At 43.9% G+C, this 26,298-nt stretch overlaps 3 protein-coding genes across 4 annotated transcripts in view; all 3 read right to left on the reverse strand.

The window, feature by feature from the left end:
- Positions 1-556: 556 nt before the first annotated feature.
- On the reverse strand, positions 557-5,391 carry LOC109875585 (nuclear transport factor 2-like). 2 transcript variants are annotated; one of them, XM_020467940.2, is made up of 5 exons: positions 5,284-5,391; positions 4,744-4,864; positions 3,920-3,991; positions 3,719-3,817; positions 557-795 (listed from the first exon to the last, which is right to left on the reverse strand). In XM_020467940.2, the coding sequence occupies exons 2-5, from the start codon at positions 4,840-4,842 to the stop codon at positions 679-681; spliced, it is 387 nt and encodes a 128-aa protein (XP_020323529.1). In that variant the 5' UTR covers positions 4,843-4,864; positions 5,284-5,391; the 3' UTR covers positions 557-678. The 2 variants fall into 2 exon arrangements, with proteins under 2 accessions (XP_020323529.1, XP_031649357.1); XM_031793497.1 differs by having other exon boundaries at positions 4,744-4,946; positions 5,284-5,364.
- A 304-nt stretch (positions 5,392-5,695) lies between these two features.
- On the reverse strand, positions 5,696-9,958 carry LOC109875609 (biogenesis of lysosome-related organelles complex 1 subunit 4). The gene is made up of 5 exons (XM_020467981.2): positions 9,587-9,958; positions 9,354-9,425; positions 8,377-8,478; positions 8,087-8,221; positions 5,696-6,796 (listed from the first exon to the last, which is right to left on the reverse strand). The coding sequence occupies exons 1-5, from the start codon at positions 9,878-9,880 to the stop codon at positions 6,707-6,709; spliced, it is 693 nt and encodes a 230-aa protein (XP_020323570.1). The 5' UTR covers positions 9,881-9,958; the 3' UTR covers positions 5,696-6,706.
- Positions 9,959-10,156: 198 nt separating this feature from the next.
- LOC109875607 (partitioning defective 6 homolog gamma-like) overlaps positions 10,157-26,298 on the reverse strand; it is a 47,172-nt gene continuing 31,030 nt past the window's right edge. Inside the window, exon 3 of the mRNA XM_020467979.2 lies at positions 10,157-13,120. Coding sequence (XP_020323568.1) covers positions 12,078-13,120 — 1,043 coding nt within the window. The 3' untranslated portion in view covers positions 10,157-12,077. The remainder of the gene's footprint in view (positions 13,121-26,298) is intronic.

Raw genomic sequence — 26,298 nt, forward strand, 5'->3', positions numbered from 1 at the left:
TTTTGCTAGGTGTCATGGGAATTATGACTCGCACTTTGGTAGTCAATTCTTACCATGTCCACTATTAAAATAGGATTTCCTGCATATAGAAATTACAGTTTTTGTTTAACATTCATCACAGGTAACTTAAACTCTATTTTTATTCAAACAGATGAGAGTATTTGTCTCCTAAGCAGACTCTTCAGTATCATTGTCACTTCAGATCTGTGTGTTTTACAGATGGAAAATACCACCACCCTATGGAATCACCTTAGGAACACCCATCCAAAAGCCCATATGTATTATATTAAGTTAAAATAAGTGTTCATTCAGTAGTGTTGTAATTGTCATTATTACAAAAATGTGTGTATATATATATTTTTAAAGTGTGTGTATGTATGTATGTATGTATGTATACATACACACACACTTTAAAAATTGGCCGATTAATCAGTATCGGCCTTGAAAAATCATAATCGGTCAACCTCTAGTCTGGACATCACAATTCACCACCACTGTAACAGTATGCAGTTAACTGTCCAGAACACATTTGTCTCAATTTCCTCCTAATACAGAATAACTGGTTAATGAGTTTATTGAAGACAAGAATCTGACAATCATTCTCACACACACACATAAAGTTGAAAAGTAATATAAAAAGCTAACTCTGTGGAAGGTACATGATCCTTCCATTTCCTCCTATGCTCCAAAGTTATGTAGTGCCAATCTGAACATGTCATTTGTGCAGATCCATTTGTTGTCCACGTTCTTCAGCAGGAACGTTTGTTGAAAACCCATCACCTGGTCAGTGTCAGCCTTTTAAAGAAAAGAGAACAGATTAGCATCATCCTCTACCAATATAATTTAATAATCTATCATTATTAGAGTTGCAAAGGGTCTGAAACTTTCTGGAAAAATTCAGGCAATGTTTTTCATGTGAAGTTAAGACTGGGAATTTTGCTTAAATTCACCAAAAAGTTAGCTTATAAAGGTGAACCTTTATTGTATTATACATGTAAGGCAATTCTAGGTCTTGCGGCTGCAACCCTCTGCATGCACGGTGCATTCGTCCATCGCATGTACAGCTGATTCTCAAGATCTTGCACACTAATGAGATGCTATTGAGTCCACACTACTACACTGTCTGAGCCAAAGACTACATGCTTTCTGGTAAGTTATTACAATACTGGGTGGGATGAATATATTTTATGACATACATGACTTTTTGTTAACTAGTAAATAGTAGTCATCAAGTTATGGCAGCAATCTACCTCACCAAGCAAAGTGTGAAGAATAAGAGCAACACATTGAAGTTGCCCTGCAACACCCGTTGGGGTGGTGTTGTCATCATGTTTGACAGTCTCCTGGAGGGGAAGGAGTCTCCAAGAATTGGCCATATCACAGTCTGCCGATATAAACAGCCCCATCAAGAGGATCCTCCTGGATGATGTATTTTGGGAGAGAGTGATAAGCAGCCTGAAACCTATAGCAATAGCCATTGCACGGATTGAAAGAGACAATGCCATCCTGTCTGATGTTCACTCTGCTTGCAGATGTAAGAGAAGAAATCCGTACAGCCCTGCCCACTTCACTGTTGCTCCAAGCAGAGGAAACTGCAGTTCTGAAATGCATCAAAAAGTGTGAAGATTTCTGCCTGAAGTGGTAAGCAGCCTGAAACTCCTAAAACCTATAACAGTATTTAGGAGAATAAATCCGTACAGCCCTGACCACTTCACTGTTGCTCCAAGCAGAGGAATCTGCAGTTCTGAAATACATCAAAAAGCCAATACACACTGCAGCGTACATGTTCGTATGCTAGCAAGAGCATCCTGTCTGGTGCAGTGATCAACAAGGCCTATGGTGTCATTACTACCGTGTCTCGCCACCTTGGCCTGGATGAGGGCAAGGTTCTTGGCAGTCTGGCAAAGTTTTTATTTCACCTTTATTTAACCAAGTAGGCCAGGTGAGAACATGTTCTCATTTACAACTGCGACCTGACCAAAATAAAGCAAAGCAGTGAGACAAAAACAGAAGTTACACACAAACAAACAGTCAATAACACAATAGGAATATATATGTACACTGTTTGCAAATGTATAAGAGTAGGCAATAAAGCAAGGTAAGGCAATAAATAGGCCATGGATGCGAAATAATTACAATTTAGCATTAACACTGGAGTGATTGATGTGCAGATGATGGGCAAGTAGATACTGGGTGAGAAAGAGATCAGTAAAAATATGGGGATAAGGTAGTTGGGTGTGCTATTTACAGTTTGGCTATGTACAGGAACAGTGATCGGTAAGCTGCCGATCACTGAAGTACACTTCCAAGCAAGGGCTTTGGGATGGAGATGCAATATGGCACTCGTGCCAACATATCTCATCAGCCACCTGGTGGAAGGGTCTTTGTGGATCTGAGGCTCTTTCCCCTGTTGCCTCCATCATCCTCTAAATCCCACCACCTCAGAGCGCAACTGGTCCTTGTTTGGGAACACACACCAAAGCACGCAACAGGCTGAACAATACAAGGGTTGAAAAATTGGTGGCCATCCGGGCAAATTTGAGGCTTTTTGAGCCTGACAACGAGCCATTCTCAACAAGGTTGGAAATTGACAGTGAAGATGAGGCCTCAGAGTCTGATGTTCAAGAGGTGGACATTGAGGAGGTCCAGGGAGAACTCATGGAAGCTTGAGAGGAAGACAACCATAGCTTTAGTTTCTGGACTATCATTTTACAGATTTATGTTGAAAACATTTTTGGGAGATGCGATGGATCATTCAATATTCCTTTTCTTTTGTTGTTCAGTGAAATCCGCCCATGTGAAGAGTCAACTCACTTAATTAGTTAAATTCGTAACTAAATTGTTTATTTCTATTGGAAGGATTTAATCATTTGCAATTATGTCTACTCAAGGTAAAAATATGTCTCCATATGACATGGTAAATATCCAATGCAAAAAAACATTACATTTAAAAAGGTATTAATATTAATTTGCATATATTTCCGTTCATTCCCATGGAAAGTTTCCCTCTTGAATATTCCCCAAAATGTGCAACCATAATCATTACATACAGTAGAAATGAACCACAATAAGAACCATCGATTTGATTCTAAAATTGGTTACATTTAAGCTCAAGTGTCTAAGTGGTATCAAAATGAAAACAGGAGCAGCTCCTTCCATGTTCCGCGGTGAAACAAAGACACCGATGAATGTTCCTGCAATTTATTGTGCAACGTTTCAGCTCAAGTGTGCAGATATCCAACTTTATTTCGTGACATTTGTTGTACCCAGGTTCACCGGTGTCACTATGCTAGCTTAGCAGCTTCATTCCTTTCCTCAACTTGTCTTTGACTGGGCTTAAAGTAGGGTCATTTCAAGCAGTTGGTGAGTTTCTGGTTCGATGTCACTCAGTTACTCTCGCCCCTCTAAACTTGCACTACATTGACCCCAGCTGTTGATCTAAGCTTAACTGTGAATCCAGGTCACGGCACCACTATAACCCGCGTCCCTGTGTTAGCTTATTCTCTCAACTCGCCTCTGACTTGGCTTGACTACAATCCTCTGCTACAAACAGTTAACACACATGACTGTCAACTTGACAATATATACACCAGTTGTGCCACTGAAAAGGATGCAAATCACTGGTGCCACCTCAAGCTGTGGGTGAGTTTCTGGTACGATCTCCCTGTTACATCAGCAAGTCACTCAACGTGTGTCCACTACTTTTGAAATGACCTACCTTGAGCTGTCCCATCACCATGCTCATTACACAGCTGTCTGGCGTGGGCTGGTGGTCCTGTGCGGTGATGCTGTGCTGAATTGACTGGAATGGTAAGCTCTGCAGTAAGGGAGATTAGAGGTATTTTATGTCTGTACCATGTTAAAATAATTAGGCTATACATTATAATTACTTTGAAGTTTAAATGAAGATGTCACTTACAGTGATCTTCTCCATAATGGCTTTATGCCCCTGGAAACCAACTCCTTCCCATGTTAAACATGACGCATCAGTCTGGACACACAAACATCAATAATTTATTAAGACAGCGAGCTCTCACATCAGTTACACACTGAACAACATGAGCAGCTGTGTATTCATTAGTTAGATTCCGTTGCAAGACGCTTTGCGGAATGGGAGGGACCTACCTGAATTTGACCAATAGAAATTCTTGTTTTCGTTGTAAAATGTTTTCCGCTTTGAGTAAACGGTTACCAACCCAAATGTTTTGCAACGGAATCTGACCAATGAATACACCCCATGGGTCCATCTCAAAAGTTTTCCTCGATTCCTTCTATCCATGCCACCTTCTCAAAGCACTTCGGAGGATAGCCCTTGAACATGACTCAATTCCAATCCATTACACATAAGTCATTGGACTAAGGCATCTTCTGTGTACAGGGGAGTTAAGAGTCCTGACACTCAATCTGAACATTAACACACATCGCTTGCAGTACCCATAGCTGTATGGGATCTTGAAAAATTGCAACAGTAAGTATCTTAATTTTAATTTTTTTCCTCGATGATGAAAGGGCCATATGTTTCAGAAGCCATATTGTAAGCAATGATTGACGTTTCTAAACGTTAAAACACAGCGTTGGGATTGTGGTTCACATGAGCAAAGCTGAAAACTGTAGGGTTATTTGAAGGAGAGTGAAGTAGGCAAGGAATTAAGAGAGGAGAGTCACCCCAGGTTTCCAGATGACAAGGTTGGTCCATGAAACACCATTACACATCTCTAACTGTGTTGAAATGTAAATACTCACATAGAGATCGGCGAGTTTGGTTCTATCAGAATCAAACTGTTGGTAATAATGTTGCACAAAGCCTGCACCTATCTGCTCCCAAACCGGTTTGCTTGCCATGATTCAAAGTGCAGGTTGGAATCTGGAGAGGAAAATGCGACTTGAATATGACGTAGCCAACAGCGCATCTCTGATGAGCACATTCCACGTGTTGCAGAATCATTCTGAATTATAATGAATGGAAAAGATAAAACTTCACAGTTTGTCATCATGTATTTATCCACTTATCAAGAGAACATGAGCACGAGAATGGCTAACTAGCTAGATAGATCTCAAAACTGGAAACACTAGCTAACGTCAGTTAACGGAATGAATACTGCCTTACATAGCGAACTAGTTATATACAGGAGCAAGCTAGCTCGCTAACTAGTTTAATGTCAGTACATTATTCCACTCAGAAAAAGATAGCTAAACTTTTACTTTGTGTTGCAAAGAATAATTTCCCCTATAAACTACATGTTTTATTGTTGAATAGTTGTGTAAACTTCATATGGAATTTACCTTAATATGCAATTTGCTAGTAATCCAGTGTGGATGCACAACAGGTCTCTCCCGCTTCATCCGGAGAAAAACTTGTGTTGTCATATACTGGGGCCAAACAACCAATAGATGCGCTCTTCGGCTTGATTGACGGGTACCTACGAGCGGGAATGGCACCCAAATGGGCGTTTCCATCAAAATGAAATGGGAGAAATACCAAAGTGCAACCAACCTTGGTAGCTCAATTATTTTCAGCCCATTGATAATTAAATGTATATTAAATGTTACGTTTAATGTCAATGTATACTTTTGTATAACATTGAGAATATTTTTTATTTAACCAGGCAAGTCAGTTAAGAACAAATTCCTACATGGACAACTGTGAGTTAATGGATATGACAATGTATACTTTTATATAGCATTGAGAATCAGATGTTTTTAATGTAGCCTTTATTTATCTAGGCAAGTCAGTTAAGAACACATTTTATTTAGTTATTATACACATGAGTTCTTTGTAGCCAAGAGAAAGTGACATAAAATATTTTAGTTTTCAACAAGTGCTTTATGTAGCAGCTAGCTGTGTATTCCTCTGATATATTTTGATATCTGTGGTGGTGTGAAACTCAGTAACAGCTTTCCAGATGGTTTACTGATAAAGTCAATAAGAAAGAAACCACTTTGTTGATAATTATTTAGTATGATGATCATGAGTGACAAAAATATCAAATAATATACAACTATGACAAAATACATTCAACAAATAAATGTTGCTTGGTGCAGTGTGTTGAGAATTACTAAGTGCCAATTCCACTCCAGTATTAGGCCATACAAAAAGGAAACAATAGCATTATAAAAACATCATGTTAAGGTTTACTCAAGCTTGAACATCATATACTTCAAATCATACAATTGGTGAGAGTACAAGTGTGATGATTAATAACATTTTCCTTATAGCAATTTAATTCAACAGGTGACCACACAATAAAATAAAGGGAAACACTCAGAGGCACTTGAAAAACAGAATCTTGAAGAAGTCTTCAGATCAATAACACAATTTTCCTTTTTCAGGTGTCCGCATCGTCTGATTTCTTCAGCGTCTTCACAGCCACTTGATAGCAAGAGAGCCAACACTATATTGCTTGTTGAAACTGTTGTACCGTCAGATCCTCCAGTCCAGAGGACACTAGTATTATTGTCTATAGTCAGGTCCAGAGCCGTATCCATCTATGGCTCTGGTCCAGTTAAGACAGCCATGCAGACTGAGGTCACCTGACCTAGAGGAGTCAGGCTGACCATTGCATGTGCGATGTGTGGGAGCTGCAGGCATCTGTTTCAAGTAGCCTCCTAAAATGGCACCCTATTCCCTATATAGTGCACTATTGTTGACCAGAAAACAATGGGTAATACAATATGTAAGGAATAGGGTGCTATTTGAGACAAGCTTTCAGTGTCCTGGGTGTGGGATGAAATAATCATCTGTTCTCAACACTGGGGGAAGCTCCTGATGCTGCTGTCTACTGGGGCTGGCTGGTTTCTGTAGAGACAGAAGTTATGGATTTAAATTAAATTAAGTCACATGTGCCAAATACAATAGTTGTAGACCTTACCGTGAAATGCTTACTTACAAGCCCTTAACCAACAATGCACTTCTGAAAATACAAATATATCCACTGAGAGCAATGGACAACTAACATTTAATAATTAGAGCCTCCCGAGTGGCACAGCAGTCTAAGGCGTCACTACACACCCGGGTTCGACCCCAGGCTGTGTTGCAGCCAGCCACGACCGGGAGACCCATGAGGCGGCACACAATTGGGCCAGCGGTGTCCGGGTTAGGGGAGGGTTTGGCCGGTTGGGATGTCCTTGTCCCATCGCGCTCTAGCGATTCCTTGTGGCGGGCCAGGTGCATGCACGCTGACTTCAGTCACCAGTTGTATAGTGTTCCCTCTGACACATTGGTCCGGCTGGCTTCCGGGCTAAGCAAGCAGTGTGTCAAGAAGCAGTGTCGCGTTTCACAGTAAGGTCTACAACTGTTGTATTCAGCATTTCATGTATTTCTTAAACTTTTATTTAACTAGGCAAGTCAGTTAAGAACAAATTATTATTTTCAATGACGGCCTAGGAACAGTGGGTTAACTGCCTTGTTCAAAGGCAGAACGACAGATTTTTACCTTGTCAGCTTGGGGATTTGATCTTGCAACCTTTCGGTTACTAGTCCAACACTCTAACCACTAGGCTACCTGCTGCACCCATGTGACAAGAAACATTTGATTTTGATGTACTAACGTTATAATGAGTGATTGGAGGTGCCAAAAAGGCTTTTTTTTCAGATGCTTGTACTTTCTTATTTATACCTTTTTTTGGAAGTACATACCGGCCGTAACTGGAGAAAATGAAGATAGTTGCTCAGCGAAACTCCACAATTGGTGATCAGCAAGCGTACTTTGACATTATAACGCTTGCAGAGCTGGTGAATGACAGTTTGAGTTGGAACTTCTTGGGTGTTACAGAAGACTTTGCTAGAGGCGTCACTACAGACCCTGGTTCGATTCCAGGCTGTAACACACCCGGTCGTGATTGGGAGTCCCATAGGGCGGCGCACAATTGGCCCAGCATTGTGCGGGTTAGGCCAGGTTAAGACGTCATTGTAAATAATAATTTGTTCAGAACTGACTTGTCTAGTTAAATAATGGTTAAATAAATAAAAAAAGAGATACTGGTTCAGGGGGAATAGTGTTTTAGTATAGGAATACAGCATTTACACTCCAAATGGATATTGCCTTAATGGTTGACTGAGATGTGCATTGATTGATTGACTCCTCACATTTAGAAAGCTCGGGACACTAATGGTACGGAAGATCTTTCTAAAGGCGCCCGGCAGGGTTCCTTGTTCCTTCTCTGCCTGAGTGACATGCTCCTCCATGACATTCACATTGGCACCCACCATCTTCACAAACACCTGGACACAACACCAGGGAACAGAGTCAGATACAGAACTACCATATCTGTGCACCAAATATAGAGAATAGGGTGTCATTTGGTACACAGATCATGTCAGGATTTCAATGACATCATACTGGTCATTAACAATTACGTTAAGTAAATCACACTTACATCCAACTTGTCAATCTTTCTGTATATTTGTCTCATCTCTTCTGATTTTCTATGTATTTGAGGTAGGTTCTCGTTGACAATCTGTGATGTGTCGTTGCGGATCTATAACCAGAACAAGAACATTTTATTTCTCACCCACTTTCACAGACAAAGACTTGAGCAGCACATACAGGGATGCGCACAAATGGCAATATACCATAAAAAGCCATGTATCAAACTACAAAATTACAGAAATACATTTCCAAGTAGTCGGCCCGAACAGCAACAACATTCTCAATAAGTAACGGTTACAGAAACATTTGACTTGCTCTAATTGTAATATGTTGTTTATCTACTTTAGTTGAATGCACTGACTGTTAGTCACTTTGGATAAGCGTCAGTTAAAATGACCAAAATGTGAAAATGAACATACCAAAATGAACTGCAAAGCACACGGGGTATTATTTGCCTTGTGTCAGTCAGAACTCATTACAATAATACTTGGCATGTTTTGCAAATGTCAATTTTTACATATACAATTATATTTAGTTAATTCGGCACAGGGGTGTCCAATCCTGTTCCTGGAGAGGTACCTTGTATTTTTTCGCTCCAACCACAGTTGTAACTAACCTGGTTCAGTTTATCAACCAGCTAATTATTACAAATCAGGTGTGCTAGATTAGGGTTGGAATGAGAACCTACAGGATGGCAGCTCTCCAGGATCAGGGTTGGACAGCCCTGATTTCGCTGATTATTTTATCACACCATAGTGCCATCAGACTTCTGATACCAATGCAGGGTGAGGGGCCCACAAAACTGAAGCGCTATAAAAAATACATTGTATAGAAAAGGATTTTAGTATTTTGAAAATACAAATTACAGCTCCTGAAAGTATCTTGTTAAAAAATACAATAGAGTGCAGTTCAGCCTTGTGTAATACAAATTACTCAAGTAAACGAAATACATATTTCAAATACTGCCGATCTTTGAGCACGTACCATGTCAAGCATTCCAACAAATTCATCCACCCTAGTAAGCATTTCCTCCAGACTTTTCTCCAAACCCAGGATCTGTGGGGTATAGAAAGCAGGACATGGTTATAACCAGTCAAGTGACATTTCCCTTGTCACGCGTATCCAGTTATAGCTAGCTTTGGCCAGCGCTATTGCACCTCCTAGCATAGACGGTATGATATATTTTACATCCATCAGAAAGGTTGATTAATTCTAACCTCGTCTCCAGCAGTATCTCTGATGTAAGAGGAGTAACTTAGGGTAGTGTGTCTCAGGATATCATCCTCCTCGTTGTGATCCGTGTCGGGTTCCTCGGAGTTGAAGCTCGGACTCCGCAAGACTGCTGCGTCGAAGCTGGGGCTTTGCGACACGGTACCATTGCTTAGGGCCTCGCTCAACATGGATAAACTGCTCACACTCTGCGACACGATGCCACTGTCCCGACTCACCTCGGCACTGGACTCCTCCAGCGGGGAGAGAACATCTACCCTATTTTCGATCCTAGGCTCCATCTTTCCCCCTTTTGTTTATTTTGGTTTTCAGCTACCGTGTTATGATTGTCAGCTGATTAAATCACGTGGTTGAATATGTTGATGGCGGCTTACAAGGATCAAGTAGAGCTAAGCGAAAAGGCGCAATGTTAATTCAGGGCTCTTTCTACCTAATTTCCTCTTAAGTTGAATACTGAAATCTGATGACTCAATCGCCATTAGAAACGTGTAAAAACACAGGAAACAATGAGTCAACTTTCCACAGTAGAAAATGGGAATGAACAACTGGACAGCAAGTGCATTTTAAACCTTTATTTCAAAATGTATCTCCCAAAACGTACAAAACAGTAAGAAAATATAAACACAATATTCACAATACAATTCAAATTAATTGCATTAAGGGTTTGAATTTCAACTGTGGAAATTAGTTGAAGTGATACTTACAGTTTACTATGTTGAAAGAGCAACTAGGCCTACTAAATATTGATTGAGCAATTACAGATCAAGCCCTAATATCCATTCAATTGTTGTTTACATTTGAGTGCTCAGTACATATCTGGACGAAAATGAATTAAAAAGGCACAAAGTGTTTTACAAACCTTTTCTCCAATAAGTGTGGAGAATGTATAGCAATATCTGTACAGCATCATCATCATCCCATAGAATAAAAACAGTCCAGTTTACATGATATGCTGAAATATTCCCCATCATAATCATCCTCGTACCATAACACCTCATGGAATTATTTGTTCATATGTCATTGTTTTTCCCTTGTAAAAATCTATTATAAAATCCGTATGTACATTAAAAAGACAGTAAAACAATAGACATTATTCCAGAAAAATCTAGATGTTTCTGTAATAAATATAAAACCTGTAATATTTCCGAGGCGTGAATATGTTGGCTCACACAGTCGATGGTACTGGGTACTACCAGAAGGGGGCAGTGACCAACACATTATAGCACTACTCAACAGGGTTGAACTGACTGTGCATAGTAAAGATATGCATGGAATAACCGCACTATGGTCATAAGAACAGTGTCAAGGTAACCAAAGCAGCCTATGGGGAGAGGAAAAGGAAAGAGCAACACAAATGACATATTTGTGAACCAAAATAGGGTGATAATCCAATGTTAATCCTGGAGATTTAAAGAGTTGAAACAACAATAAGACTGTTAAAAAAATATACTTTGCAAACCTTGAACTACAATGTGAATAATGGTGAGAAGAATCCCATACAAAAATCAAACCACCAATGGATGATGGCTTAGTGTCCCACAGAATCCATGTACTCTTATGAAAGTTAATCATACCATGGATGGATAGATGACGTTTGTTAACCAAAGTACCACTGGATCCATACATGGGTCTCAATGTGTGTGCCCAACACAGTGTAGGAAAGTGAATGAGTGAGGTTACGCAGATTCAGGTGTTATCACCTTCACCTCTTAGCAGTCCTGCCTGCTGTAACAGGGTTCACATCCCCCTGCCTGCTGTAACTAACAGGGTTCACAGCCAAGCAGGTGAGTAAACAGTAAAGATAAGGATTCATTAGCGGTGAAGTGAGAGGGGTGCTAGTCAGATCGTGGCTTTTTTCCAGAGAGCATGTTGCATTCCTGGAGCTCCAAAAACAGACAACCAGTGGAGAAGACGAAACAGGATATAGACTATGTTCAGTGTAGGAAGTATTGCTTGATAGCAGTTCAAAATGTACCAGGTATAAATGACTGCTGGTAAGGGAAGTAAGAGTTTTAGTACATGTGATGATCCAACACTTCTCCTTATTAAAGCTTAGAATAATTTATTGGAGAAGATAAATCACCTGTGAATACACAGGTAAAATACAGATATAGAGAATCAGTAGACAGGCAGCATCGTACAGAAACATAGAATTGTTCTTAAAAACAAAAGCTCAAAGTTGGTCCCAAAGAGGAGATAGAGGTTCAGATTAAAAGTGGCCACTAAAGGATAGCAGGTGAACCCCATCAGGCCTACACATTAGTGGCCTAAAATGCTCATTTACAAGACATTGAAAACCTTAAAACTCAAACAATACAGAATAAACTGTCCGTATTTGTTTTATAAAAAATGTAACAAAATTAGTAGGAGGTTTGAGGAACAACGTTCATTCTCATGGTGGGTATACTGGACAGGGGATGCTCCAGCTCACGTCCAATGTGTGTGTGTATGTGTGTATTATTAGTGTAGGTGTGTGTATTATAGGGTGATGACGGTGCCATCCTCTTCCACCCCTCCCCGGGGCAGAGCCAGGCTGTGTCGAGGGTCCGTCCTCATGGTGCTGAGGATTTTGTGCAGGCTGCTGTTGCTCTCCCGGAGGGCTGGGTTGCTGCTGTGGTGCTGGGTTTGGTGATGCTGCGGGTTCTGTAACTGGGGCTGCTGGAGGTTCAGGTCCCTGTGCAGCATGTAGCTGAGGCTGCCGTGGTGAGAAAGGCCATTGAGGCTGGGCTGGGAGTGGGAGGAGGAGGTGGAAACCACAGAGAGGGGTCGGATCGGGGGGTTGGTGGGTTCCACGGGGGCCTGGGGAGGGGCTTGGGTATGGGAGCGTGACGTTCTTGAAGCCACGGACACCATTGATGCACTGGAGCGCCTCGACGGCCGCTTGAGGGTGCTCTCGATAACGATGTCTGACTCCTCATCGCTTTCCAGCTCGTCGGGGTAGCCATGGGCACCGGTCGCCATTGCTGCGGTGGACAGGCTGGGGTAGCCAGTGGAACCGCTGCTGTCTGACGACTGACCGGAGCTGCCGGATATCCGGCTGGCTCGCACCACATTGTTCCGCTGGTTCACCGGCTTCACTGTGACAATCAGGTTGTGACTGTTGGCGATCATCATGTCCGTTACCTGGTCTAGCGTCTTCCCAGTCACCTCAATGCCGTTGACCTCCAGGACCTCGTCATTGACGGCCAGCAGGCCTGTGCTCTCAGCCAGGCCCCCAGGCACCATGCGGGAGATAAAAATCCCAGGCACCTTCTCCAGGCCATGGGGCGTCACCCGTACGCTTGTCCCATCCCGGATGTAGAACCCCAGGGGTTTGTCAGAACCATGGCGGTAGAGACGAACGCGGCGGTGGGACTCTGGCAAGATGTCCACATCGATGATGGAGGAGACTGGCCGGAAGTCCTGCGGCATGCCAATACGGATGTGAGGTCGCTTCCTGTTGACGTCGTTCCGCAGCGCCACCACAGCCTTCTTCTTTCGGGTCAGAGAGTGAGTCCCATAGCTGCTGTAGTCGACCTCCTCTGAAACACAACAGGAGAAATAGAACTGGTTAAAGCCTTTTCTGAAACCCAGAACAGAACTGCTAAGAACTGAAACACAGAAAATATAGAACCCGTTAAGGCCTCTAGAAGACAGGAGAAAACAACTGCTCAGAACTATGTCTGAAACACAGAACAGAACTACTTAGAACAGCTTAGCTCTCAGGAACACTTCACTTGAAGCATATGAGCCTCAAATGGTGAGCAGATGTTTTCCTTTGAAAGAACACAATACATAAAGGTTTTATTTGTAGCAAGAAATGTACGCAGTGCTCATTACCATACACGTCAACAGGTCTTAGTCCAAACTCCTCTAACTCTACCCCTGGGTAAAGCAAGCATCAACCCTTCATGTTTTTAAAAATGGACAAATGACCAAAACACACATAAAACTGCAAGATGACAACATGAACACAGATTAACTTTATTCCAGACTTGGGACATCAACACAACAGAATAGTGAAGCTGCCAATACATTCCAGATTGCAGTCCTAGAGTCATTAATAAAACGCTGAGAGGGCAGAGCTGAGCTGACAGCGTGGGGGGGTGTGTGTGTGTGGGGTGTTCCTGTCTGTGCTGACAGTGCTGACAGAGCTGTCCCGCTTTACCGGTACTGCTTAGACAGCTGCTGTTGGGGAGGCCCTGCCTGCCTGCCAAGCCAAACCATGGCCAAAATGGGACCAGAGTCACAGCGTACAGACTGTTTACCAGTCCCACTCTAAAGAAACACCCACACAAGGAGTTGAGGACAAAGGGAAGTTTATCATTAAAACTCCACAGCTTGTTTACTGTGAAATCCTTTCCCTCCACCTCAGAACAAAGCTTCAACTGGGCTGAACTTGTGGCAGACCCTGTTGCACTCTGGGCCGTAGAGAAAGCCTGACGAGTGCTGCTCTGGTGTAGCTCTGCAGTCAGTGGGGTGGAACAGAGCCACAGGAAGAACAGTTGTAAGCAAACACCAGGATGGAATTACAGTTGGAATACCGATCATTCTGAGCTTCAGTTGTACACGACTCGCTGTCTGCAAACAAGGGCAACGGAGAGTATTCACGCAAAACTATTTTCACAGTTCAAAAATATATATAAAAACATTTCAACCAACCCAATATGTCTAGGCTTAGGCGGTATACGATATACTGGGGTATTTGGAGAAAAAAAACACAGGATGGTTTTTCAATACCGTCAAAACTACTTCTTTGAAGTTGTTCAATATATTTGAATATTTATAGCAACTTTTTAAGTTAATACCTACAGTCAACTTGTGCAATACGTTGGGAGACAAAGCAGATTGCCCTTTTCATTCGACCCCTCACATTATGAACAGTTGAGCCAGTCACGTGTTTGTTTGTAAATAGCATAACATGAGAAAGCGGGAGCTGGTGAGTCCAAAGCATTGTATATCTATCGGTAAGTCTCTGTTGTGCAGCGCACATGAGGTGATGAAGTTACACCTGTATGCAATTCACCACAACATTTTTGCCATCAAATATCTTACATCTTTCTGCCGTGTTTGAGAAGTCAAAAAGCTCTGGATGAGTTCTGTACAGATGCCATTTTTTCCCCTGTGCTTCCTACTAGCACCCCCCCCCCCCTCCTTTCTTCTCCTTGTACACATAATGCTCTTCCTTCAGAAAAGCATGCATCACAACTTTGTTCATTTGCACAATTTCTCTCATTCACTTCCACTTGTAAAATGTAAACACTCACTGAAAATGACATTAGGTAGCTACTATCTATCCAGCTTGACAATGACAGGAAGAGAAATAAAGAGAGACAGAAAATGCCAGAAACAGTATGATAGGGAGAGGACTGCTCAGGCATAATAAACTCATCCTGTGATCTTCCTCTCAGGACATGTCTGTACTGCTAGCTGTGTTGATCCAGATCCAAGGAGGAAGTTTATCCGGACAGTGTGAAGCACAGTGCTGCAGGAACAGGAACTAGAGGTCCCCCAGGGGGGGGGGGGGGGGGGGGGGGGGGGGGGGGGCAGACATCCACCACCTCCATGGCAATGGGCCACGAGTCATAGTCCCTCCTGGGGTGGACACTTGCCTGGGTGTATGTGTTTGACGTTATAGCATATGCAAGTGGGATAACCATATGGTCACGTGGTATAGATGTGTTCCCTCTGCTGGAAAAGTGTGTTAGTACCTATGCTAAAGTATTTTTGGAGGGGCCAATTCTCTGTGCTAATAGTTTCAGTGGGAGTATTTTGTGCACCACTGTACTGACCCAACCTCCCAGGCTGACTAATGACTTTCTGCATCTCCTCCCCACTAATGACAGAATCTAATGACAGGACACACACTGTTTTAATAACGCTGTTCTGAAAGCAAACTGCTGCACTCCTTGCTACATATACAGAAGGCCACAGCTAGGTTTGCAAAGGGTCGGAAACTTTCTGGTAAATTTCCCAGAAATTTTCCATGGGAAGTTAAGTCTGTGAATTTGGGGAATTTTGCTTAAAATTCATTTAAAAAAAGTTAAGCTAACAGTGAACCTTTTTTGTGGGATACATAGAAGGCAATTCTAGGTATTGCGTCATATTTTGGTTAAACCATCCCCAATTCAATGGAATTGCAACCCTCTGCATGCACAGTGCATTCTTCCAACACATGTACAGCTGATTCTCAAGATCTTGCACACTAATGAGCCCACACTGCTACACTGTCATAGTCAAGGACAACATGCTTTCTGGTAAGTTTTGATTACAATACTGGGTCGGATGAATATATTTTATATGACATACATGATTTTTTGTTAACTAGTAAATAGTAGCCTACAGCAAAGTGTGTTTAAATCATTTCTAACTTGTTAGCAACTTCTGCTAGTTAGTTTTTGTTACCATGTGGGTTTTAGCTTGCTTGAGCCTGTGAACTGAGGAGTGTTAATTCACCTGTTTCTATATATATAGAAATATATGAATGGTGAAATAAAATGGGGATTTAAAAAAAAAACATTTCTTAAAAAGGAGTTTAATCAAATTTGCATAACTATTTATTTGTACATGGAATGTTATATATATTTTTTACACATTTTTGTCTAATCTTTACAGGAAAATGCCACGGGTACTATGTGATGTGTGGAGACATTTCACTGCAGCTAATGTAGAAGGAAAAGCTGTGTACATTTGCAAATACTGTGCCAAATCATATGTGAAGAATGCAACAAAGATGCAGAATCATCTGGCCAAGGGCATAAAGTTCCCTCAGCACTTACAACAAGCAACCTCTGACAAAAGTCCCACTACTTCTAGTCGAGTTGAAAATGATGAATCAGACTTTATCGATAGCAACAGCTCGTGGTCCTCCTGGAATCAGAAGCTCTTTTTGACTCACTGGGGGAACGTAGTCAGAGAAATGCTGATGGAATGTCTTGCTCGAGCTGTGTATGCAGCTCATTCACCTCAGATGCTCACAGGCAATGTGTATTGGAAGAGATTTCTGAATGTTCTTCACCCAGCATACACCCTCAACCAGACATGATTTATCTACTCATTTGCTGGATGCAGAGTTGAAGGTCAAGCAAATCATAGAGAAAGCAAACTGTATTGCAATCATCTCTGATGGGTGGTCAAATGTTCGTGGACAAGGAATAATTAACTACATCTCCACCCCTCAACCCATATTCTACAAGAGCACAAACACAAGGGACAACAGACACACTGGTCTCTACATTGCAGATGAGCTGAAGGCAGTCGTCAATGACCTTGGACCACAGAAGGTATTTGCACTGGTGACAGACAATGCTGCAAACATGAAGGCTGCTTGGTCTAAAGTGGAGGAGTCCTACCCTCACATCACACCCATTGTCTGTGCTGCTCATGCATTGAATCTGCTCCTCAAGGACATCATGGCACTGAAAACAATGCATACACTCTACAAGAGAGCCAAGGAAATGGTTAGGTATGTGAAGGGTCATCAAGTTATAGCAGCAATCTACCTCACCAAGCAAAGTGAGAAGAATAAGAGCACCAAATTGAAGCTGCCCATCAGCACCCGTTGGGGTGGTGTTGTCATCATGTTTGACAGTCTCCTGGAGGGGAAGGAGTCTCTTAATGGCCACATCACAGTCTGCCGACATGGACAGCCCCATCAAGAGGATCCTCTTGGATGATGTATTTTGGGAGAGAGTGATAAGCAGCCTGAAACTCCTGAAACGTATGGCAATAGCCATTGCATGGATTGAGAGAGACAATGCCATCCTGTCTGATGTTCAGACTCTGCTTGCAGATGTAAGAGAATAAATCCGTACAGCCCTGCCCACTTCACTGTTGCTCCAAGCAGAGGAAACTGCAGTTCTGAAATGCATCAAAAAGTGTGAAGATTTCTGCCTGAAGCCCATACACGCCACAGCGTACATGTTGGACCCCAAGTATGCTGGCAAGAGCATCCTGTCTGGTGCAGAGATCAACAAGGCCTACAGTGTCATCACTACCGTGTCTCGCTACCTTGGCCTGGATGAGGACAAGGTTCTTAGCAGTCTGGCAAACTACACTTCCAAGCAAGGGCTTTGGGATGGAGATGCAATATGGAAGTTGTGCCAACATATCTCATCAGCCACCTGGTGGGACTTTGTGGATCTGAGGCTCTTTCCCGTTTCCTCCATCATCCTCCAAATCCCACCAACATCAGCTGCCTCAGAGCGCAACTGGTCCTTGTTTGGGAACACACACACACACACACACACCAAAGCTGACCAATACAAGAGTTGAAAAATTGGTGGCCATCCGTGCAAATTTGAGGCTTGTTGAGCCTGACAATGAGCCATCCTCAACAAGGTTGGAAAGTGACAGGGAAGATGAGGCCTCAGAGTCTGATGTTCAAGAGGTGGACATTGAGGAGGTCTAGTGAGAAGACATGGAAGCCTGAGAGGAGGACAACCAAAGCTTTAGGTCAATCATTTTACAGATGTTGAAAATGTTTTTGGGAGATGCAATGGATCATTGGGGATCATTCAATATTCCCTTTCTTTCGTTGTTCAGTGAAATCATCCCATGTGAAGAGTCAACTCATTTAATTAAAGTTCAATTCATAACTAAATTGCTTTTAAAAATGTATATTGGGAGGATTGAATCATTTTCAATGATGTCTCCTTATGATTAGGTTAAAGGTTTATGTTTGTCTATATGATATGGTAAATATACCCAATGCAAAAAAACATCTATATTTAAATGATATATGAATTTTCATATATTTCCATTAATCCCCATATATTCTCACAGAAAGTTTCCACCTCTGAATATTCCACAAAATGTGCAACTCTAGCCACAGCTATAGAAGGTACAGAACCACAAGCCACAGAACCCAGTCTGGCCAGCTCTACTGTGGATTTTCATATAGAAGCCACCCTGCCGGCTCCAGCTCCTGCCCTGCCGGCTCCAGCTCCTGCCCTGCCGGCTCCAGCTCCTGCCCTGCCGGCTCCAGCTCCTGCCCTGCCGGCTCCAGCTCCTGCCCTGCCGGCTCCAGCTCCTGCCCTGCCGGCTCCAGCTCCTGCCCTGCCGGCTCCAGCTCCTGCCCTGCCGGCTCCAGCTCCTGCCCTGCCGGCTCCAGCTCCTGCCCTGCCGGCTTCAGCTCCTACCCTGCCGGCTCCAGCTCCTACCCTGCCGGCTCCAGCTCCTACCCTGCCGGCTCCAGCTCCTACCCTGCCCACCCTGTCAGAGAGAGGCTGGAAAATACCCGTAGACACCCTTTTCTGTTTCACTGCTGCTTTCAACTCTTGTTTTTAAGAAAGCTTCCCAAAGCTTCTGAATATCATCAAAGTAGGGTGCAGAAATTATTCTTAGTTGTCGGGTCGAGGCAGCAGGAAGTATAATTATTTAGATTGAAGCCAGACAGGCTTTTATTATGGGGAGGAATTTATGCCACAAGTGCAAGTCTGCTGATGGGAAACACATTGAGGCTGTACTGCTCCATCTCATTACCGAGGTAGACTGGTGCACCAACACTTCCCTCCACTGTCCCGCCTTTAGTCCCAAAACCCCAGGCACACCTTGTCCCAAAACCCCAGGCACACCTTGTCCCAAAACCCCAGGCACTGATGAAACAGAACAACACATCCCCCCCACTGAATCCCAAAGTCCTTTCCAAACTAACAAAGTTGAGGGTCAAGAAAGAGTCTCTGAACTATCTGAGAAACACAAGCGAGAGAGAGAGAGAGTGAAAAGGAGTGAATCTCACCAAGATCCAGGCCACATGAACAGACTGCTGACTAGAATGGAAAGACAATTTATACAAACACAAATAATTGGATGGTAAGATGGAAGGACAATTAGCCCAGTAATGTAAGAGCTGCAGCCCTGTTGGATAAAAGAATGATCATCAGAGCATGATGATTATGTGGCTTCTAGAGCATCGGGGGGAAATTGAATTTAGAAAAAGTCTGAATGCTTCGAGTCAATACCTTCAGCCTGATGTTGACTGACGCAGCACAAAACAAGACATGTAATAAAGGTACTAATGCGGAGGGAATACAGCTAAATAGTTTGGCATGGAACTGAAAACACTGACAGGAACCAAATAAACATCTTCCCCAAGAGAACAAATCTGAAAACTAATTAGGTGGCACCTGAAATGGCATCCCCATAGGCTCTGGTCAAAACTACTGTACCATTTAGGGAATAGGGTGGCATTTAAGTTATAAGGTACAACAACAATAAACAGCCTCAACCAAGCCATGTGATGCTGCCAGTCACCTGACCTGGCTCTCCCATCCCAGTATGAGTCAGGGTTTAGGGGTTAAAGGTGAAGTGCCTAAATTCCTCTGTTTGTAAGAGGGCCTCCCACCCACAATCCGGTCAGACTGCCAGGCTGGCTCTGTAGGGTTTCACCAGTCAGGAATGTGGCGCTTGATAGATCTGGAGATATCTCTGGACAGGTTTAACTTAACTCAGTTTCTGTAGCTGTGGCTACTCTAGCCTTGCCTAGTCCTAATCCTGCATCCCCTTTAGGCTGGGCTAGGTCTGAAATGCCACCCTATTCCCTACATAGTACTCTCCTCTCTCCTTGTTAACTGGACCTGTGAAAAAGAGCCTCTTTTCAAGTCCAATAAAGGGTTTTATGATCAGTCATTAGGCCTCCCCATGTGCTTTGTTCTCAAACACCTTGTTGTACGTTTAGTGCTGAATGTATGTATACACCAGCAAGCGGAATGTGTTGGCCAGAATGTAGCCTACTGGCCAGCACAGAGTACAACGATAAAACACAAAGTAGAAAATAAAATGTTATATTTAGAGCCACTATTTCTGAGCCCATTTGTTCAGTTCAAATCTAAGAACAGTGCATATTGTTGTGATGTAGTGTTGTCGTGATAATAAGTTCACGTTGATGGGAAAACTAACATACATTAGTCTAGACTAATCTGTCGGCTGTATAATGTTGCGGCAGGTAGCCTAGCGGTTAGAGCGTTGGGCCAGTAACCGAAAGGTTGCTAGATCAAAACCCCGAGCTGACAAGGTATAAATCTGTCGTTCTGCCCCTGAACAAGGCAGTTAACCCACTGTTCCTAGGCCGTCATTGTGAATAAGAATTTGTTCTTAATTGACTTGCCTGGTTAAATAAAGGTTAAAAAAAATTATGTAAAAAATGAACTCTGCATAACAAAAACTGGTAAATAATGGTAACATTCTACACCTCTGTGACAAACCAATCGTAAGCCTGGCTTTACAAAATGTTAATAAACACCAAACACTAGCTATACAGAACATTAATAAGCAACATAACTCACATGTTGACTTGTTCCATTGACGTGAGCCTAACGATCTGAGGGAACATTCAGGGTCTTAGTTGGTGTTTGTGATGGACGACAACACGTGGCATATTACATCTCCGTTACGCAACAGTTATGATGCAGAGATGTTTGGGAACTCAGTACCTCTCTGTTCACCAGGTATAGGATCCCCTCTGTTCACCAGGTATACTGTAGGCATCTAGGATCCCCTCTGTTCACCAGGTATACTGTAGGCATCTAGGATCCCCTCTGTTCACCAGGTATACTGTAGGCATCTAGGATCCCCTCTGTTCACCAGGTATATCACCAGGTATACTGTAGGCATCCAGGATCCCCTCTGTTCACCAGGTATACTGTAGGCATCTAGGATCCCCTCTGTTCACCAGGTATATCACCAGGTATACTGTAGGCATCTAGGATCCCCTCTGTTCACCAGGTATACTGTAGGCATCTAGGATCCCCTCTGTTCACCAGGTATATCACCAGGTATACTGTAGGCATCTAGGATCTCCTCTGTTCACCAGGTATACTGTAGGCATCTAGGATCCCCTCTGTTCACCAGGTATATCACCAGGTATACTGTAGGCATCTAGGATCCCCTCTGTTCACCAGGTATACTGTAGGCATCTAGGATCCCCTCTGTTCACCAGGTATACTGTAGGCATCTAGGATCCCCTCTGTTCACCAGGTATATCACCAGGTATACTGTAGGCATCTAGGATCTCCTCTGTTCACCAGGTATACTGTAGGCATCTAGGATCTCCTCTGTTCACCAGGTATACTGTAGGCATCTAGGATCCCCTCTGTTCACCAGGTATACTGTAGGCATCTAGGATCCCCTCTGTTCACCAGGTATACTGTAGGCATCTAGGATCCCCTCTGTTCACCAGGTATATCACCAGGTATACTGTAGGCATCTAGGATCTCCTCTGTTCACCGGGTATACTGTAGGCATCTAGGATCTCCTCTGTTCACCAGGTATACTGTAGGCATCTAGGATCCCCTCTGTTCACCAGGTATACTGTAGGCATCTAGGATCCCCTCTGTTCACCAGGTATATCACCAGGTATACTGTAGGCATCTAGGATCTCCTCTGTTCACCGGGTATACTGTAGGCATCTAGGATCTCCTCTATTCACCAGGTATACTGTAGGCATCTAGGATCCCCTCTGTTCACCAGGTATACTGTAGGCATCTAGGATCCCCTCTGTTCACCAGGTATACTGTAGGCATCTAGGATCCCCTCTGTTCACCAGGTATACATACTGTAGGCATCTAGGATCCCCTCTGTTCACCAGGTATACATACTGTAGGCATCTAGGATCCCCTCTGTTCACCAGGTATACATACAGTAGGCATCTAGGATCCCCTCTGTTCACCAGGTATACATACTGTAGGCATCTAGGATCCCCTCTGTTCACCAGGTATACATACTGTAGGCATCTAGGATCCCCTCTGTTCACCAGGTATACATACTGTAGGCATCTAGGATCCCCTCTGTTCACCAGGTATACATACTGTAGGCATCTAGGATCCCCTCTGTTCACCAGGTATACATACTGTAGGCATCTAGGATCCCCTCTGTTCACCAGGTATACATACTGTAGGCATCTAGGATCCCCTCTGTTCACCAGGTATACTGTAGGCATCTAGGATCTCCTCTGTTCACCAGGTATACTGTAGGCATCTAGGATCCCCTCTGTTCACCAGGTATATCACCAGGTATACTGTAGGCATCTAGGATCCCCTCTGTTCACCAGGTGTCGCCTACGGGAACTAGACCCTGAATGTTCCTTCAGTTTGAGTACATTACTAAACATAGACTCCTCAGAACCATGTTGGTCAGCGAGCAGTAGCCAGAGAGGAACAAACCAGCAGGTTTCTGCCAGGCTGGTGTGAGAGATTGGAGGTTAGAGGTCAGGGAGAGAGAGGGGTGAGAACATCCTCCCCCCAGGCCATGCTTGGGCTAGCCACTGGGAGTGACCACTGGAAGAGATGTTAGTATTTAGACGTGACCCTGCTACAGACCCCTGCTAGGCCTGAACAGCCAGCTCACTGAAGAACACATGACCTCAAAGATCAAGAGCCTCCTTTAAAAACAGCATGGGTAACCAATACTCTGGGCCAACAAACTACTCTGGCTTACGCAAACACCACTCACACAACACAGCTAGGCTATCCATCTTCCATAGAGACAATAAAAAGGGTCTTTCCTCTACCACCACAGGAACAAAGTGTCTACCCACAGACTAAACAGTGACTAACTGCTCTTACTGCCAGCATAGACCAGGGGTGTCAAACTCATTCCATGGACCTAGACAACCAGGTGAGGGGAGTTCTTCAGTGACCTTAATTCAATCAATCAAGTGCAAGGGAGGAGCGAAAACCCGACGTGGAATGAGTTTGACATGAGGTAAAGACCATAACCACCACAGAGAGGTGTATAGAGGGTATGCAGGGCACGGGACACAGCTGCCTTTCCCATTATGTCACTGGCTGCCGTGGCTAGCCTGGCCAGAGATTACTCAAGAAATTCCCCATCCACTCATCTCCACACCAGCCACCAGAGGTGTAGCATCACCTGCAGGGAAAGGGTCAGTTAGAGGTTCTAAAACCTGTGTGATCCCGTCTGTCCGTCCAGCATCAGGGAGGTCTGAGTTGCAGCAGGAAGACTGCTGCCAAGGCATTCCTTTAACACTAACATGGAAAAAGGGAATCGCCTAGAATTGAAAATAAGCAAACATGTTTGCCACGGTAGCAGGGTCAGGGGGGGAATGTTTAGGGGCCTAAGAACATCTACATAGTAGATGACAGCTAGAGTGGCCGGTGAAGGAGGACGTTATTTAAGTTCCAGCTCTACCATAACAACAGAAATATCCTGTCGTCTCGCTCGTCACACACGAAGTTCAAAGAACCCGAGCAAGACCTATTAGACTGACCCCTTCCAACCACTGCTCCTCCAGAACTGGGAGCAGGGCTGGAGACAGGGGAAGACGGGGAAGACAGGGGAAGACAGGGGAAGACAGGGGAAGGCCTCTGGAGATTTGACTTTACTCAAATACTCTCAAGAGACAGACGGGCGAGGGAGGAGCTCGTGCTCCCTGAGAGTGCACAGTCAGCAGCACGGCCCTCCCCCTTCCTCCTCTCCCCCCTGCCTGTTACCACCAGACATCTGGGACCAGTTAGGGGGCTGCTGCTGAAGAGATCAGGGTGGAGAACAGGAACGGCAGCACTACGATGGAAGATTAGCTCTTCTCTCCTCCTCTTTTTCAGACGCATCACATTTTTTAACACAGGTCATGGTTGCCGACTTGTCTAGTGGTTGGCGGGGGGGGGGGGTTAAATGATAAATGGTCTCCACCCAGAGAAGTCTGAACACGTGTTGGCGGTTAATGTTGAGCGTTGTCTCACCGCTGTCCATAAGTTCCACAAGCCTTCCAAGCTTTTAGCAGTAACTTGGGAGTTCAGGACCCATATTTGACATCGGAGTTTGCCATTTAAATCCAAATGAATAAGGGGGGTGGGGGGGACGACGACGACTCATCCTAGATCTCAGATGATCTGTGAATACAGGCTAATAGCATTGCAATTTTGTCCACTTCACATTTAAAGTAGCAGCCAAGCACAGCAGAATTTAGAAACAGAGGAGGTTGTGGGACAGATTTTGGCAGCGTATCGGAGCAGGGTGACTTAAATCACAGTGGCATGCTGGGAGTCAGGGCCACCCGTCTGTTTACAAACAAGAGATAGACTGGAAGGAGAGAGAGAGAACACGAAGGAATACATCTCTCCTAATAGACATCAGTTCATCTGAGGGAGCGAGTCCAACGGCCTCCTACTTTCCAAAAATGGGAAAAAAGGGATTTCTAAAAGCTTCCACAAAGGATGTCCAAAAATCTTCTTTCTAAAAAAAAAGACATATTTAGAGCTCATGGCCATCTTAGTCCACTAGAGCGTGAGAGTGAGGGGAGAGATGGTGCATTGGGGACAGATGTTATTTGAACCACAACAGCAGGAGACTGCTGCCGTTTCTAGCCTGCTACAATAGAGCTTTAAGCTTTAGGAAGAGAGACAGCGCTACAGAGTAGGAAGGGACAGACAGAGACAGCACTACAGAGTAGGAAGGGACAGACAGACAGAGACAGCGCTACAGAGTAGGAAGGGACAGACAGAGACAGCGCTACAGAGTAGGAAGGGACAGACAGAGACAGCACTACAGAGTAGGAAGGGACAGACAGACAGAGCACTACAGAGTAGGAAGGGACAGACAGACAGAGCACTACAGAGTAGGAAGGGACAGACAGACAGAGCACTACAGAGTAGGAAGGGACAGACAGAGACAGCACTACAGAGTAGGAAGGGACAGACAGACAGAGCACTACAGAGTAGGAAGGGACAGACAGACAGAGCACTACAGAGTAGGAAGGGACAGACAGAGACAGCACTACAGAGTAGGAAGGGACAGACAGAGACAGCACTACAGAGTAGGAAGGGACAGAGAGACAGCACTACAGAGTAGGAAGGGACAGACAGACAGCACTACAGAGTAGGAAGGGACAGACAGACAGAACTACAGAGTAGGAAGGGACAGACAGACAGAGACAGCACTACAGAGTAGGAAGGGACAGACAGACAGAGACAGCACTACAGAGTAGGAAGGGACAGACAGAGACAGCACTACAGAGTAGGAAGGGACAGACAGAGACAGCACTACAGAGTAGGAAGGGACAGACAGAGACAGCACTACAGAGTAGGAAGGGACAGACAGAGACAGCACTACAGAGTAGGAAGGGACAGACAGAGACAGCGCTACAGAGTAGGAAGGGACAGACAGACAGAGCACTACAGAGTAGGAAGGGACAGACAGACAGAGCACTACAGAGTAGGAAGGGACAGACAGAGAACTACAGAGTAGGAAGGGACAGACAGAGACAGCACTACAGAGTAGGAAGGGACAGACAGAGACAGCACTACAGAGTAGGAAGGGACAGACAGAGACAGCACTACAGAGTAGGAGTCAGACAAAGCACGCCGACAGAGGACAGCTACATTAGCGAGAGCTTCAGACTCTTTAGTCCTTTAATAATGTTTAACCTGCTCCGGATTGAAAGATTAGATTCCTATTCGATCTGGTTCACACTGTTCATTATGAGAGAACATGTATGTGTCCTTAGTGGATACATTAGAAGTAATTTACACTGATCCAGGCTGAAGAGGAGTAACCTAATAAACTAGACTCACAGAGCTGTATTAGTCATAGACAGCCTCATTTAGACTGTAAATCAAGGGCATCATTGGATGTTGGATGTTCCAGTAATGATATCAGAATGGTTTATTAGTTCATGGGAGGGGGTGAGAGGGCGTGCCATTTGATTAAAGTGCCCAATAATGGAGTTTCCTAAACTCCAAAGAGAAGTCTTTCCACCACTGTC

This window comes from Oncorhynchus kisutch, linkage group LG17, assembly GCF_002021735.2.
Source record: "Oncorhynchus kisutch isolate 150728-3 linkage group LG17, Okis_V2, whole genome shotgun sequence".
NCBI lineage: Eukaryota > Metazoa > Chordata > Actinopteri > Salmoniformes > Salmonidae > Oncorhynchus > Oncorhynchus kisutch.

Coding starts and splice junctions, on each gene's coding strand:
- LOC109875585 (XM_020467940.2), bottom strand. CDS start 4,842: ATGGCAAGCAAACCGGTTTGGGAGCAGATAGGTGCAGGCTTTGTGCAA. Junction 3,992..4,743: donor CCAAACTCGCCGATCTCTAT/GTGAGTATTTAC, acceptor TTGTGTGTCCAG/ACTGATGCGTCATGTTTAAC. Junction 796..3,718: donor TGGTGATGGGACAGCTCAAG/GTAGGTCATTTC, acceptor TTTCTTTAAAAG/GCTGACACTGACCAGGTGAT.
- LOC109875609 (XM_020467981.2), bottom strand. CDS start 9,880: ATGGAGCCTAGGATCGAAAATAGGGTAGATGTTCTCTCCCCGCTGGAG. Junction 9,426..9,586: donor GAGATACTGCTGGAGACGAG/GTTAGAATTAAT, acceptor TATACCCCACAG/ATCCTGGGTTTGGAGAAAAG. Junction 8,479..9,353: donor TTGTTGGAATGCTTGACATG/GTACGTGCTCAA, acceptor TTCTGGTTATAG/ATCCGCAACGACACATCACA.